The sequence below is a fragment of the Micropterus salmoides genome, unplaced genomic scaffold (genome assembly GCF_014851395.1).
Source record: "Micropterus salmoides isolate LMB-PRFRI ecotype aquatic unplaced genomic scaffold, ASM1485139v1 Ms_hic_scaffold_12, whole genome shotgun sequence".
Lineage (NCBI taxonomy): Eukaryota > Metazoa > Chordata > Actinopteri > Centrarchiformes > Centrarchidae > Micropterus > Micropterus salmoides.
The window spans coordinates 10,667,958-10,682,926 of record NW_024040263.1 but is presented as its reverse complement, the minus strand read 5'-3'; the positions used below and the strand labels follow the sequence as shown (position 1 = coordinate 10,682,926).

Genomic DNA, 14,969 nt, shown 5'->3' with positions numbered 1-14,969 from the left:
GTCCAACTGATACTGGTGAACCTGAAATCACCGCAGGCAGCTACATAGTTTCTGATATTCATCACAATGTTTTACGCTTGCAACTAATATATTCACAGCGACATAGAACGAAGATATGCTCAAAAACTTCTCCAATGCAAAAAGTAGTTTGTATGGCAAAAATACAGTTATAATGTGACAAACAAACTTGAACTTGAACATTCTTTCAAAAATATATGATTCATCATATTTTATCTTCATTATGAAGAACTCTGGTCCTTTAGTAAAAGCAATGATACCACAATGTAAAACTACTTTTAAATCCTGCATTAAAATTTTTATTTAGTAAAAGTACTTAGATATTATCAGAAAAATAAACTTTTAACTAGTAAAAGAAAAAGTTCACATTATGCATAATGACTCCTTTCAGAATGGGATATTAATATACATAGGCCTATTTTATTATTGCATCACTATTATTGATGCTTTAACATCTAAATAGCATTTTAATTTTGTAGACCTGCTTCAACATTAAAATGCTATTTGTTAATGTCTAATGGAGCATATCTTTATCTCCAAAGCAAATAATTGTAGTCAGTAGCTTATTTTACTTTTAGAGCATTTTGCTCTGAGATGTAGTGAAGTATTAGATTATAGTACCTCAAAAGTACATAACTTGAGTAAATATACTTAGTTACTTTCTACCATTGCATATCATAAATTTTAATAGTTTGTGTCAAGACCCTAATTTAACATTGCAAATCTTTTATATGACAGAATACAAAATTCTATACACTGCAGTCACTTAAATCTATTAATGTCAATATTTATTGCGCTGTGATTACATTACAGTAATGATTAAAGCACATCGTTAAGAGTGACAGTAGAACATTCATTGTGTTGTTGTTGTGTCATATTCCTGCTTTATAGGAAAGGAGTGCAATGAAACCAATGTAATAAATATAGTATAAACATGTGTACAGTTTTTTAAAAAACACACGTAAATGACTTATATATTAGGAAAATGCCTAAGTCTAAGGTACATGTATATTACAAATATAGTATATTGAGTTGGAACAACAAACCTCTTGAAGACATGTAAATTCTTATTGACCTATATAAAGCTGGTAAAAATAAATGCAAATAATGTGTTTAAAACTTTAACATCTTGTCCTGCCTGTATAGTTCCCATAAGGCACCTGAATCTGCTCTGCATCACTTCATTCAATTAGAAGAGTGAATCTCAGCTGAAGAATGTGGGATGTTTTGGGGTGGTGATGGAGCAGTGGATAAAACATGCCTTTGGTGTGAGAGACCCTGGTTCAAATCCACTGTGAGACACCAATGTGTCCCTGAGCAAGACACTTAACCCCTTGTTGCTCCAGAAGCATGCAACCTCTGACATATATAGCAATTGTAGGTCGCTTTGGATAAAAGCGTCAGCTAAATGAATAATTGTAATGTTTTCTAAATATTTGAATAACTTTATCATTTGCTTCAGCTTTTTAATAATTGTTTGCCATGAAACACAGAAAGCCAATTCAGTTTTAATCTTGAGCTCTTCTGCCGTACCAACAGGCCAAGGTGCTTCAGCAGGTACCTCATCTGGATAGATGTGAACCGACCAGTCAGATATTTACAGAAAACAATAAAAAAAGACAAAAGAAATAAAGGAACCACTCTGTTTAGCAACATCACAAAATGTATCATATGCAAGATGATATAAAGCAGCTACTGACTTGTTTTGAAAAGTTGCCACATTTACTGTAAATTTTCTTAAATGTTAAAATGATAGATATGATGATATATGATGAGAACTTGGGAAGAAAGACACATTTTATTTCATATCAATTGGCAGAGATGACTCATTCTGGAAGAAAACAGTGAAGGAAGCAAGTGTTTTTCTCCGCTACAGCTGTACAAATGGATAATTGTACAGAGACAAGACTCATGTGTGACAGCAAACTGACATCTCTGTAATTAAGCAGCTGCAGCAGTTTGACTGACATATTGACATATCATCATACTATCAATATCTAAACAACCCAAACCAAAATACACAAGGTGTTCACACTGCGTTCACTGGATACATTTATGTGTCGTCATAGCTAACGTTCTTTGGGCTCTGCAACTTGACTTCATTTCAGAGGCAGTGTTGAAGTTTTGAAGGACGCCTCCAAAAAGTAACAAACACCAGGGATGTCCTCGGGGAAGTTGGCCGGAAGCTCCTGTCTGCTCCTGGGAACAAAGACAAACTCTGGCCGATCCTTTAGCAATCTGGGTCAAAGAGCACAAGAGCACACAAATAAACCATGAATCTAAAAACAATGTGGCAATTTATTTGACACAAGAGGAAACACAGTGCTCTTCTAAAAGTTGGGTTTCCTGTCAAGAGCACTTTGGGTTTTTTTCTACAACCATACAGAATTGTTTCAATAATATCTGGAAACTGTATATTTAAGAAGGTTGACATTTACTTGTTTTTGTGTCTTTCAAATAAACCATTTGAGAGTTTTGAAGTATTGTACTTTTAATGGAAAATGCAAGAATTATTTGCAACCTGGATCGGCTGTGTTACTTCACCTGTGTGTCGTAGGGCTGATGTTGATTTTTCTTGGTTGGCTGCAGGATTCAAACTTGTTGGCCAATGTGACATTATTTCCGAAAAGGCAGTAGCGTGGCATCTTCACCCCAACTACACCAGCCAGTACTGAACCAGTGTGGAGGCCTATACGCATCTGGAGAAAAATACAGCATTCAACATTACTCGGGCTCTTGCTTGTCTTTAATTCATCAATAGTACTCTTTGTAGAAAAAATACAGCTATTGTATTTACTCAGGCATCTGCAAATCATTTATGTTTCATATCGTAACACAAAATAAAACAAATACTTTTAAAAGATAACTTACTGTCAATAAATCCCATAACTTGATTCTTCAAACAATACCACATAATCACCATCCTGCTGCTGTAAGTACTCATTAGCAAACAAATTATGCGGCTAAAAAATAGTCCCTACATGATTTACTCCTGTTTAAAGGCACACTGGGGAGCTTTTTGACCACTAGTAGTGCTATGGAGTAATGTTTTTATGATTTGTTCGTATGCAAGCATATGACGTCGCACATAAAGATGCACAAGTTGGCGGTACATATTCCTGGATTCGTTTTTTACACTATTATGCTTTTCAATAGTAGGTGGGGTTAATGTGCAAACAAACGTAGCAATGCACCAACAAAGGCAGTGAAGAAGACCATTAGCAAGTAATCATGGATGTACAGAAAGCAATGCACAATGTAAAATAATACAAATCAATTTTACATTAACAGTTTTTATGCACAGACAAATCACATATATAACCATGATCTAGCATGCAGAAATTATTACATATCGTGAAATTTAGTCAAATATCTCAATCCAAGACACTGCTACTACTTTTCATGACTGCACATTTGCTGCAAATGGAAAATTCATGATCTCAATTGCATACCTAAAATGTCCTTGTAATTTGCAACATTTTCATGGTTGTTTAGTTTGGATAAAATAGCTTTGTTGCCGCTCTAGGTTTGCTGTGGGGCAAAAAAATCTCTGATTTCTAAATATTAAACATATCTTAATACTTAGCATAATGTAGAGATTTATTCTCTGGTTAACGATTTGCTAAGTCCTCTAAAGTCATGACTTGAAATTATTCAATCAATATTTTAAAATGAAGAATTATACTCAATAACTGATTTTAGGCAAAGACCTTTGGATGTTATGATGATGATATAAACTTATAATGCACTTCACTTTTGTGACAGCAACTATTCTGTTAGAGTAGCATTTCTATTCAAATGAAAAATCTTTGTATGAAAACTCTTTTGCGTTGTTGGAAGTCACATCACCAAGATGAGAAAGACTTCACCCTCACCTGTATAGGTTCTCCAGTTGGCGTCATAACATCGTCTGAAAGCTCCATCATCTTCAAGGCCATGAGTGCAATTCGGACGGCGTGAGTTTCGCTCTCTCTGTGTAAGCCACCAGCTACACAATACGCATCACCAATGGTCTCCACCTGAATACAGTGGATGATCATTAAAATGATTTCTAACTTTGCAACTGAGACAGAAGAAAGTCAAGGGCTTCCTTATCAGGGAATCTACACAGTGCTCTACTCATTTAACCTGAAAGTGTAAACTTAATAAAAATGTCAAGACAATAAACCTTGAGCAAAATGACAAATATGAAGTGGATATTTATCAAAATCTCTTCACAATCTGACTTGATCTCCATCTTGCAGTAGAAGACAAAGGGCAAATGGGTAATAAAACTTCAGCTGTAATAGTACTTGATCCCTGGTCATATTAAAAAGTCCACAAGGGTTTTTTTCCTTCTTCTTCTTTGTGTAAATCTGGACCGGAGAGCACTCAGCAGCTATGTGGCAGAGACAAAGTGAAACTATTTTTAGGCTCATACATGTGGAGTGGAAACAGGGTCCTAAAGGAACCTGACTTCCTATCGTTTTACGAGATATTTGTCAAACATACTGCTCTCTCTGTTATACTTCCATGACACTTTGATTATATTATCCAATCTCCCTGTAGATTAGCAGTGTTTGGCAGACACTAGGGTAGTTGGTTGAGCTATTGTCTCCATCTGTCTTTTGAGGAAGAGTGTATTATTAAAAAATGTAAATATGTAAAGGCATATGATGCAAATGATATGACTTCATACACCCTGTGCTTATAGCTGGTGTGCTAAACTATTTGTTAGAAGACAGAAAAGTGCATCTGTATTTGAATCTGTGAGCTACTGTAGTTACATATTTTTAATTCTTTATGTTTTGATATAGTTTTAGTTTTTTATGTGTTTTCAGCAGCTATAGTTACCAATTGAAAAATGATGATTGAAAAAAAAAAGGTAGTTGTTTTTAGTGAGCTAAAGACATGGCCATAGCTACTGTACCACTGAGGACACTCAGGGTCATGTCCTTTATCGTGCTTCTGGGAATCTGAGGAGTTTTGAGGCTGATTCTGATATTTTTTAGGCAAAATATCATACTATTTGACCGTTTTTAGGCAAAATGAAATGAATAAAAGAGATTTATTTTGTGTTCATTACATACTTGGCAGTTTTGGGACATTCTTTTGGGAGATCAAATTTACAGGAAATATAAATGAATCATTAAATGTATGAATAAAATTTGAAATGTTGTGATGTCTTTAAATACTTTGGCTACATATTTGTTCAAACAAAAAAATATAATAATAAAATTTCATTTTAGTTTAGTTATTTAATTTACTAGTATATTAAATGTACATGTACTTCACACTTTTGCCATAAGAAACGTAATAGTTTAACATAATGCCAAGATTGTTCACCTACTGACGTGCTAATTTCTTGACGCTTGATACTGAAACATAATGTTTTGTTCACATTTTAACATTTTGTGACAATACTGTGTGAAGTGTCTAATGTCAGCTACTTCTGAAATGTTCTCAAATCAGCAGTTTCTTCCGGTTAAAAAGAGATTAATTTAGTGGCTAAACAATGGAAACAATGATCAGCAGTATGCCTACCTTATATATATCAAGCTCTCCACAGTGATGATCAAACCTGGTGTACAACTCATTGAGCATGGTGATCACTTGCATTGGGGTACAGCGTGAGCAAACAGCTGTGAAGCCCACAATATCAGAGAAGAGCATTGTAACGCGTTCAAACTTCTTGGCCCGGACTGTCTGGCCCTGCCACAGCTGCTGTGCCACAGTGCCAGGGAAGATGGAGAAGAGGAGGTCCACTGTCTTCTTTTTCTCTTCCTCCAGTGCTTGGTGAGCATGCTCCAGTGCTGCCTTGGCCTTCCCCAGCCGCTTCTTCAAACCATCCTGGGCTTTGGCCTGTTCACCAACCAGCACTACGTCACGCAATGCGTTATGAATAGGGATGTCTGACAGGTAGAGGCCGCGGCCCGTTAGCTCCTCCAGCTTGTCCACACATGGTGAGCCCAAGAACAAGATGGCGTTGGACTCTGAAACGTATATCATCTGACCTTTAAGGTCCATGAGCTGAAAGAAAAAATCAGATGAGTTCAAAAGTTATTTTTTGTAGAATTTGGTAAACCTTGATGGAATCATGTAGCTGAATGGCCTAAATGTCCTTGGCTACAGGCTACATCCTGGAGAAAAGTACAAAATTCGCACAGCCAAACAAGGGAAAAAAAATCATCTCAGTGGTATCTGTGCATATGTAAATATACACTTTCTGCATACATAAACTCCCTCAGGACATGTATAGACATTTAAGCACTTGACATAAGGAAAAGCAAACTTGTCATTTGCATGGTATTTATGAAAGGGCAGATGTGTGCAGCTGTGTGCAGCTGCAACAGTAAACAAAGCCAAAAGGCTTATTTAAGTTCCAATGGAACAAAAATTCCAAAAAACGAAAGAAATCCCATCTAACACAAAGACATTTTTTACTAGCTACGAGTGAAATATCTCAACAGCTTCTGAAAGGATTGCTGTGAAATGTACAAACATTCATGGTTTCCAAGTCATGAATCCTACAGTCTTTGGGGATCCTCTGACTATTTATCTAGCGCCACCATGAGATCAAAATATTAATTTGTCCCGTACTTTGATCTGTGACATTCCAATTAGCCTTAACTGTACTTTGTGTTGACAGCCAATTTGGAAATGTTAGCATGCTAATACCTGTTATATATATACCTCAACATGATAAAACATTATACCTTCTCAACATCATCATTAGTGTTTTTACAAATGACTACACACTAACTACATACTACATACACATACACTAACCTAAAATACTGACTTTAATAATAAATAATACATAACCAAAAGTATATCTATTTGCAGAAGTTTCTTATTACAGCCTACCAGAAGCTACAAGCATGGCTGTAAACAATTAGTCTTCTAAACTGTTATAACAACAATAGCCATAGGTCACAAATACTGCTACAGGAGTATTTTTTTAATTTGTGACATGATTAATGTTGAACGTGCCACTACTGTTGACATTTCAGTCATGTTTGTGCATAGTGGACTGTCAGCTAAATAATAGATCATAAACACAAGGACAAAGACTGAGACACTTGCTTCATGCTCATCTGGTTGCTGATTTTTACCTATTTTAATTGGACTCCACTAACAGTAAAACTACCCCTGGAAGACTAGTGTTATAGTAAGTGGGAGCATTTTTTGTCATTGGTGACCTATTGCTGTGCACCCTCACATAAATAGCACAAGCATGGCTGCCCCTTTGATGGATAAAATGGTTTGACATTTGCTTCTGATCTCCGGTGGGGATATAATGTTGATCTCTACCTCAGGCCAAGTGCGCCCAAGTCCACCACTAATAAGCTCAACGGCTTATAAACAACCAGCATTTTTCTCTCTCTCTCTCTTAGTCATAACCAGAAGAACTTTTCTGCCTCATTAGTCAGTGATATCACTTTTCATGTTACATCTCCCAGATATGTCGACATACCTTCCCTGTATTATCTGTGGTGGAGACTCCGTGCTTGATCCGAATGATAAACTGTGTGTTTAGCATGGTCAGAATACCTTGAAAGGTACATTTGATCTGGGGAGAGACAATAGAGAAGTGTTCTTGGAAGGTTGCAGACCGCCTCAGTCCATCCTTCCTGGTCAGTCTCTTTCTGAGCCCGTGTCCTATTTGTACCAGAACCAAGTCCTGGTCCAGGATCAGATGGAAAGGGAAGATGGTGGAGAACAGAGACGTAGGAAGGGTCCCAGCTGAGGTAGCCCGGAGCGGACTGGGGCTCAGAGTTTTAGCATCCTTAACTACCACTGTGTACAGGAGACTGGGCTGCGGGCTGGACTGCAAGATGCTGTCTCTAGCACCAGGGGGGTCCATCAACACATCCACAGTGGTTTGATACAGAAGGCGGGCAGCAGCTTTGACGACGCCAGGGAAGAAGAGCTCAGTGGTCGGGCGGGGGTTGAAGAAATAGACAGTAAGCAGACCCAGATCCTTGTCTAAGCACAGCACAGAAGGTTCGTTTACACAATCCCCTCTGTCCGGGTTGGGCAACGTGCTGCTCTGTTTTAGCAAGACATTGAAGCTGTTGAGGAAGTCGTGGAGAGCTCCCCCCACCACCCTCAAAATGTGTCCGTCCTCCTCGTAACACATGTTGAAGAGCTCCTCGCCAAGAGCAACTCTCAAAGCTTCCATCTGGATTCCTGTCGGATACATGAAAGGAAAAAGGGTGAAGATGTGAAGCTCACAGTGCCCAGAAATAGCTAGAAATGACATATTTTATAATTTGAGCTTTAGAAATTACCTGTTTTGGTTGAGTAAATGTTCATCATTTCCACTAAATGCCCTGGATCCTCATTACAACTCTGATAGTCTGTACAGCAAATTACTGGACTGGAAAGACAACAAATATCAAAATCAGACACATAGAGCAGTGCTCAGTGGACCATATTTTTTGCTTGGTCACTGAAATACTTCAAAGTAGATAACTATTATTTTCATTCTCAGTTAATCCGACAAATATTTTCTAAATTAATTGATTTGTTTTGCCTAGAAAAAAAGGAAGACGTGCCTGTTATAATTTCCCAAAGAACAAGTTTTCCAATTTTTTTTTTTGTCTGACCAACAGTCCAAAACCCAACCCCCTGCCAATTACTTTGATCTCTAAATCAGACTGAATACTGAGAAAATAATAGAGGATGTTTCACTGTCTGCTTGACATTTTCTACAGAATAGTGTTTTCCAGTGATTTCTCTCTATCTCCGGGTATCCATAGCAGCCTGAGTCTGCATCACACCTTGCTGTTGTTATCCTCATTAGTATCAGTCCAGCAAGAGGAATTTGCAAGGGATATTGTATCTAAACAGTGTCAGATGAAGCCGAAACATCTTAGCATCATTATTGTTATAAGGAATACATGCTGTGGTAGTACAGGCCTCCAATTTACAGCAGCAGTAGTAGTAAGTGTAGCAGTCTGGGAGGTGGAGTGTTGTTACTGATGTCTTAGTGGCAGCTGTTTTGTTTTTTGTTTTTTTTTTAAACTCACGTGTTACCTTTCAGAGTCCCTGGTGTGATCTGATAGTCTCATCATTCGTTGGAGGGCAGTATGCAGCCTTTGAAACTGCATGACAAAGTGTTCAGCTAGTTAAAGGTCATCGTCTGGCAAGACTTGAAACAGCAGCTTTAATTGCAGAAGCGCCCAGAGATAAAAATAAATAAATAAATAAAATAACAAAGCAGAGAAAGATTACCATATCTTGATCTCAAGTGGATAAATGGGCATGGTGTCTGTGCCTTAAGGCAGACATGCGACAAAACCCAATTGCACTCAAGATGTATTTTCTTGCCATAAATCTATGTAAAACATACTGCACTAGTTGCATGAGGTGAAAACCAATAGGCCAACATGTATTTTTTAACTCACCTCGGGACATGCCAATTTTCGGATGCTCTCCCCAAGTGTATGCAGGTTAACTTTGGCTCTGCTTGTCTTCTGTTGAGGTACATCCTCACCTGTTTTTCCATGCACGTCCTTAGAAATAGGCAATAAATCCGCGGCGTCAGTTGAGCGCTCCTCAAAGTATTCGAGCTCATTATTTTTGGCGCTGCTGGAGAATGGACACTCTCCTGATATATTAAGCTCTTTCAGCTTTGCGCAGAACATCTTCCCCCCCGCTTTAATATCCCGGCTTTCCTCTCTTATCTAATTTCTGGGGGAGACAGTGCTGGTCGAGCCGCTGCGGTCTCTGGGAGAAATTCCATCATCTGGTGTGCTCATCCAGGACACCTTCCTCCTCGCGACGCGCTGATTCAAATGCTCAGTACCAAAGCCAGAGGCAACATACAATATTCATTGAAAGCTGCACGCGCAAATGATGGCAGGGAACTATCGTTACCAAAAACCAATGAGAAACTAGAGAAAAAAAGAGAAGCAGGCCAATCCACGCGCAAGTGGGGCTGGTGTAGCCGAACAACCTATCAGCAAGGAGAAATTTTTTCCAGGCGACTCCTCGCATGCACAGCCCCCCTAAACGAACAATCATATTTCTATTACATTCACAGAGTACTTCAAGTGTAGGCCTACGTGCCTGTGGACCATCTCCTGAAGGCATTGTCACTTCTCTGTTCAAGAGCTTCACAAACGTGGTCTGGCTTCTGAAAAGTCAGACATCTAAACACTAAATCTATTTGCTATTTATCATAATTAGTAATATTGGTATTTTGTAGGGCTGCAACTAGCATGGTTTTCATAGTCACTTAATTTGCAGAATACTGTCAATGAATCGATTAATTAGTTGGTACATAGAATGTCAGAGAATTGAATCACAAGCAGAGTCCAATTAGTGATGTCGTCATATTTCTTGTTTGGTCTCAAAGATTTCAAGTTTACTATTGAAAGCATTTTTTTTTTTTTTGCTTTTGAAAATTACTTAAAGGGAAACTCAACTGATTTTACAACTCAACTTTTGCACACTGGCTGCAAACTTGTCCCAGTTTGTGCCAGCAGTTGTCGGGTGGCCTCCTTTGAGTGCTTGGTTATGGACAGGTACATTTACTAATACACTACCACTAAACAATGTGGTTTTATTCTTACAGTGCTGTCTCATAACTCTGCGCCATTGCTTATGTGTTTTTAATCTATGATGCTATTATTTTAGTCACTTTCAAACTACTTCTGTTAGAATTGTATTCTGATTAATATTAAGATTGTTAAAATTGTACCATAGTCTGCACATGCAAAATGTGGTAATTAACATAATCCTTGCTTCATATTGCCTAAGTGGACTTTATTTTATTTATTTTACATTACATCAATTTTTGCTTTGGCATCTTTCTCTATGATTGTATTTCTTAACCCACTATGGATTTAGAACATCCTGCAAAAACATAAGTTATAAAATAGCTGGTCTATAACTGGCATGTTTACAGAGACCTTAATTAATGTGCTTTATCTTAATCATAAATACATGAAATAACTATGTCAATCACTATAATGTTTGAATATTTTCCACACTAACATGTCTGTTGAGTTCATATAGGTCACAGAAAACACTGCACTGTATGAGTTTAAGCGCAACATGAAGTGAATCAGATATGTTTTATTTAAGACTGTTCAGGAAATGGTTCAGTTATGATTACACATGTTGGGCAATCATTTATAAAACTCATGTCAAAAATAGATTTTATTGGCCATGATGAGGCCAAAGCACTGCTTGTTGGCCTTGTTTGGTCTGAAGAGAGCATTTTCACTGTCTAACACAATAAATCCATTTCGGAGCTTGAATAATGAACAACTTTGTCATTTGGGAATTTTCTAATTTCTTGCAGGATAACTGGACGTAAGCACACTGCTTACATTGGCTTTCTTTCAAGACCAGGGCCCAGGGTGTTGCTACCACATCACAACAAAAAGTTTATAGGTTAGATATTATCTTAGCTCCAGAGAGACAACCCTCAAAGGCAATTCATTAAACTGTTTACTTTGTAAGATGAAAACCTTGAAAATGTTTACGGTGTGTTATGTTAAATGATCAGTGTATGGTCATTAAAGTCTGAATAAGAAAGGTTTAGGTCAGTGGGAAATAGCCGAAATCTGCAACAAATATATTTGGCCCCACAACATTTTTTTGAACATAATATTTCACACATATGTTCATTATTATTATTAATCCCACTGTTTGTTGTGTGCTGATAACCTTTCAATTACATCTCTGTTGTCGTAGTGCAACACAAAACATACATTCACATATATGAGTCATTTTTTGCCGGGCACACAATCACACAATCCTAAAAAATGTTATCCAAATCAATTTACTCTTAAATGAATTACAAAACATATTGAAACCAACAATACAGACCTGTGTCATGTATGTACTGTCCTGAGCCAAAGCTCTGGAACTCTTATTGGATATGAGGGAAGTTCATTGTGACTGAGCTGTTGCTTTAAGATCTTATGGTACTTCAACCTGTTTTGATCTCGTCGTCAGTAGATGAGAGGACTAACTTTAAACCTGCTGTATCCAAATGTAAGGGTCTTGTCAAACAATCATATATTTAAAGGCCAACTCGCCACGCAGACAAGGGTTGATAAACATCTCACATGCTTAATTAAACAGGATATATCCTTTTTACAAGTACATTTGCTTTAAAGTTTTGTTTTTAAGGTGGGGGCTGAGTTAAAACACCAACAAATTCAACTTAATGTGGAAATTAAACAAAAAAGAACTTCTAACGCATACTGAAGTAGCCGCTATTAGGACAGAAGTAAAATGTCCTCTTTCTGTACTTTTCCAATCAAGAGGCAAGTGAAAATGAACCCTGTGTAATGTCTTGAAGCAGATCTTGCAAGCTATCCCCGGGTCTTTGTGACCAATCTGGCACCACAGAGGTGACAGCTGTCGATGCTGGCTTTCACCAGCACCCAGAGGAGATAGCACCACCTGCACTGGCATGAACAAGCCTCGTTGTCATGATTATATACAACATGGACCTTTTGATCTCTGCCAAGGTGGGACACTAAATTAAATTTCAATACAGAAAGGTCCTTTTGGCTTTGTGTTGCTTTGTGTCTTAATGTTGAATTGAAGACCTGCACCAACAGAAAGAAGAGGTAGAGGTGAAGACAACATCTTTATCAGCTTACTGATCGCGGAACTGAGACTGAAATTGATCACTGGACTCGTCATTCAGTCAGCTGTTGCTGGTAGAGTTTGCTTTCAGTGTGGGGAAGGAGGAGGCAGCTCTCATCCAGGATAACAAGGAAACATAGAAAAGGTCCTGGATTAGGAAGTGTGTATATGAAGAAGGAAAAGAAGCGAGAAAGTCTGACAGCTTCTCTGTTCGTGGAAGAAGCAGTATAAGAAGTATAGATCCTTTAGTTAAGTAAAAGCATAAATACTACAATCTAACAAGGCTCTGCTACTTAATCTTAAGTCAAAGTAAACAAGTATGATCAACAATGTGCAGGAATATTAAAAATAAAAGCTTAATAATGTATCATTCTTGTGGGTGGCGTGGTGGTTCAGTGGTTAGCACTGTTGTCTCACACCAAGAAGGTCATGGGTTCAAACCCTGGTTGCCCCGGCCTTTCTGTGTGGAGATTAGTGTGTGGAGAGACAGGCTAGGTGAATTGGTGTCTCCAAAACTGTCCTTAGGTGTGAATGTGAGTGGTCTGTCTATGTGTGGCCCTGCGATGGACTGGCCCCATGTAAGCTGGGACTGGCTCCAGCCCCCTGCGACCCTGTATGCAGGATAAGCAGTTGACGATGGATGGTATCATTCTTGTATTATTGCTACTGTGTGGCTGGTGGAGGCCAGTGAAGCAACTTAACATTATAAACTGTTGGAAGGTTCAATCTGTAAGAGTGTATATTTTATGAAGTGATTACAATGGATCTAAATTCTGACTTAGTTTAGTTTAGTTTAGTTTAGTTTATTTGTTTAGCACGTTTGGTACAAGTCCAGAACAATGCAAGGAGGGAACGAAGCCAGACTAGGCTTGTACAGAGTTCCACTCCTTTTCCCATATTAAGTCACGAGATATGCAGACTAAGCATCAAAGTAGAAGAAAAAAAGAACAACAACAAAAAACAGAACACACAAGAAAAAAAGAAAAAAATGAAAATAAAATAAACAACACTTTTCGTCACAACTAAACCTGTCCAATATTGCCCTCTGAAATGTAGTGGAGTGAAATTACTTTATAAAGTAAGTAGTAAGTACAGTTCTTCCCAACAGTTCGATTGGGCATAATGATTTTTTTCTCTTATTCTTTCATCTATTTGTTTCTTAGACAACAACAGAAAGTAGCATTGTTACTATTGTTAATGCCCATGTTTTTTGTTAATTTGTTGCTCTGTCTCTTCCCCTTACACACAACTCACATGCATATACAACAAGAAAATCTAAATGTATCTTTACAGTTTTTTTGATGGCAACTTTCAGGAGCTTTGAAAAAAGCTGACAGTAGGCCTATGTATTTTTGCTTTGAAAAGTTTCTCAGGTAACATAACTTTATCTCACGGAGGAACCTGCAATCCTTCCACTGCTACAAAAACATAAAGAACAACAACACTGGGTAGACATGTTGCCCATAGCGTATATACAGTATATTTTCGTATATTGTCTAATATAGACAAATAATTAGATTTTCATGAACTAGATTTGTCTTTAAGATGTAAAGCGGTACACATACTCATGGGGACTAGCAGAAGCTTGTTCTCAAGCGTATCCTATGAGCACAACATGATCCCAAATGTTTCACTGCTCTAAAGAAACAACAACCACCACTGTTGAGGTCATGAATGAGAATAAAAACAGTATAACAATTTTGTCTTTCCTTATTACATTTCCTGAAAAACTGTGTGGTAGCTTCACAATTTTTCAGATCTGTCCTAAAATAATAGTCAGGTGCACATATAAACACTGACATAGGATTTTCTTGCTGTTCTTCCTGCTCATACTGGCCATCACTTACAAGTGATGGCGGACAAAATCCACAAAAATGTATTTCAAAATTTATCTATAGCCAATGTGGGTCATTTTATCATGAACCAAATGAATTCTAATCTCCATACAAAACTTTTCTTATGTCCGTATGATGAATGTGCATTCGTAATGTGAGTTCCCACAGTGCCTTCCATATATTCAGTCTCTGCACAAAAGATCCTGATACTCTATTTATGATACGCAGAGCGATAGCTAGTCTCATCACAAATCAAGTCCTGGAACCTAACAGCCATGACATCAGACAGTTACAATGTATATACTCGAGCTGCACTTAGTTTAAGTGGAAGAAACTTGCTTTCAGGCAGATCCCAACATTCAGGCACATAAAGCCCTTTAATAGATACTGACAGTAAATCTTTGGTAATGTTGCATTTGTGCGCTCTAGTGGATTTAGCAGTGGATCTTTTGAGCACCGTGGGACAAAACAGATCCATGAAACTAATGAGCACTTCAGGCAAACCCATGTTTTCTTTTC

At 37.8% G+C, this 14,969-nt stretch overlaps 1 protein-coding gene across 1 annotated transcript; it reads right to left on the bottom strand.

Annotated features, from left to right (window-relative positions):
* Positions 1 to 780: 780 nt before the first annotated feature.
* Positions 781 to 9,959, bottom strand: gucy1a1 (guanylate cyclase 1 soluble subunit alpha 1). Its single transcript, XM_038713323.1, has 8 exons — positions 9,411 to 9,959; positions 9,040 to 9,107; positions 8,292 to 8,380; positions 7,475 to 8,190; positions 5,542 to 6,027; positions 3,894 to 4,037; positions 2,563 to 2,717; positions 781 to 2,256 (listed from the first exon to the last, which is right to left on the bottom strand). Exons 1-8 carry the CDS (start codon positions 9,648 to 9,650, stop codon positions 2,118 to 2,120), a joined length of 2,037 nt encoding a protein of 678 aa, XP_038569251.1. The 5' UTR covers positions 9,651 to 9,959; the 3' UTR covers positions 781 to 2,117.
* Positions 9,960 to 14,969: the final 5,010 nt, after the last annotated feature.

Excerpts from the sequence above, each read along its gene's own strand:
- gucy1a1 (XM_038713323.1), bottom strand. The coding sequence starts at position 9,650 with ATGTTCTGCGCAAAGCTGAAAGAGCTTAATATATCAGGAGAGTGTCCA. Across the intron at positions 8,381-9,039 it reads CACACCAGGGACTCTGAAAG|TCCAGTAATTTGCTGTACAG; the intron begins GTAACACGTGAG and ends TTGTCTTTCCAG. Across the intron at positions 6,028-7,474 it reads CCACAGATAATACAGGGAAG|CTCATGGACCTTAAAGGTCA; the intron begins GTATGTCGACAT and ends TTTTTCTTTCAG.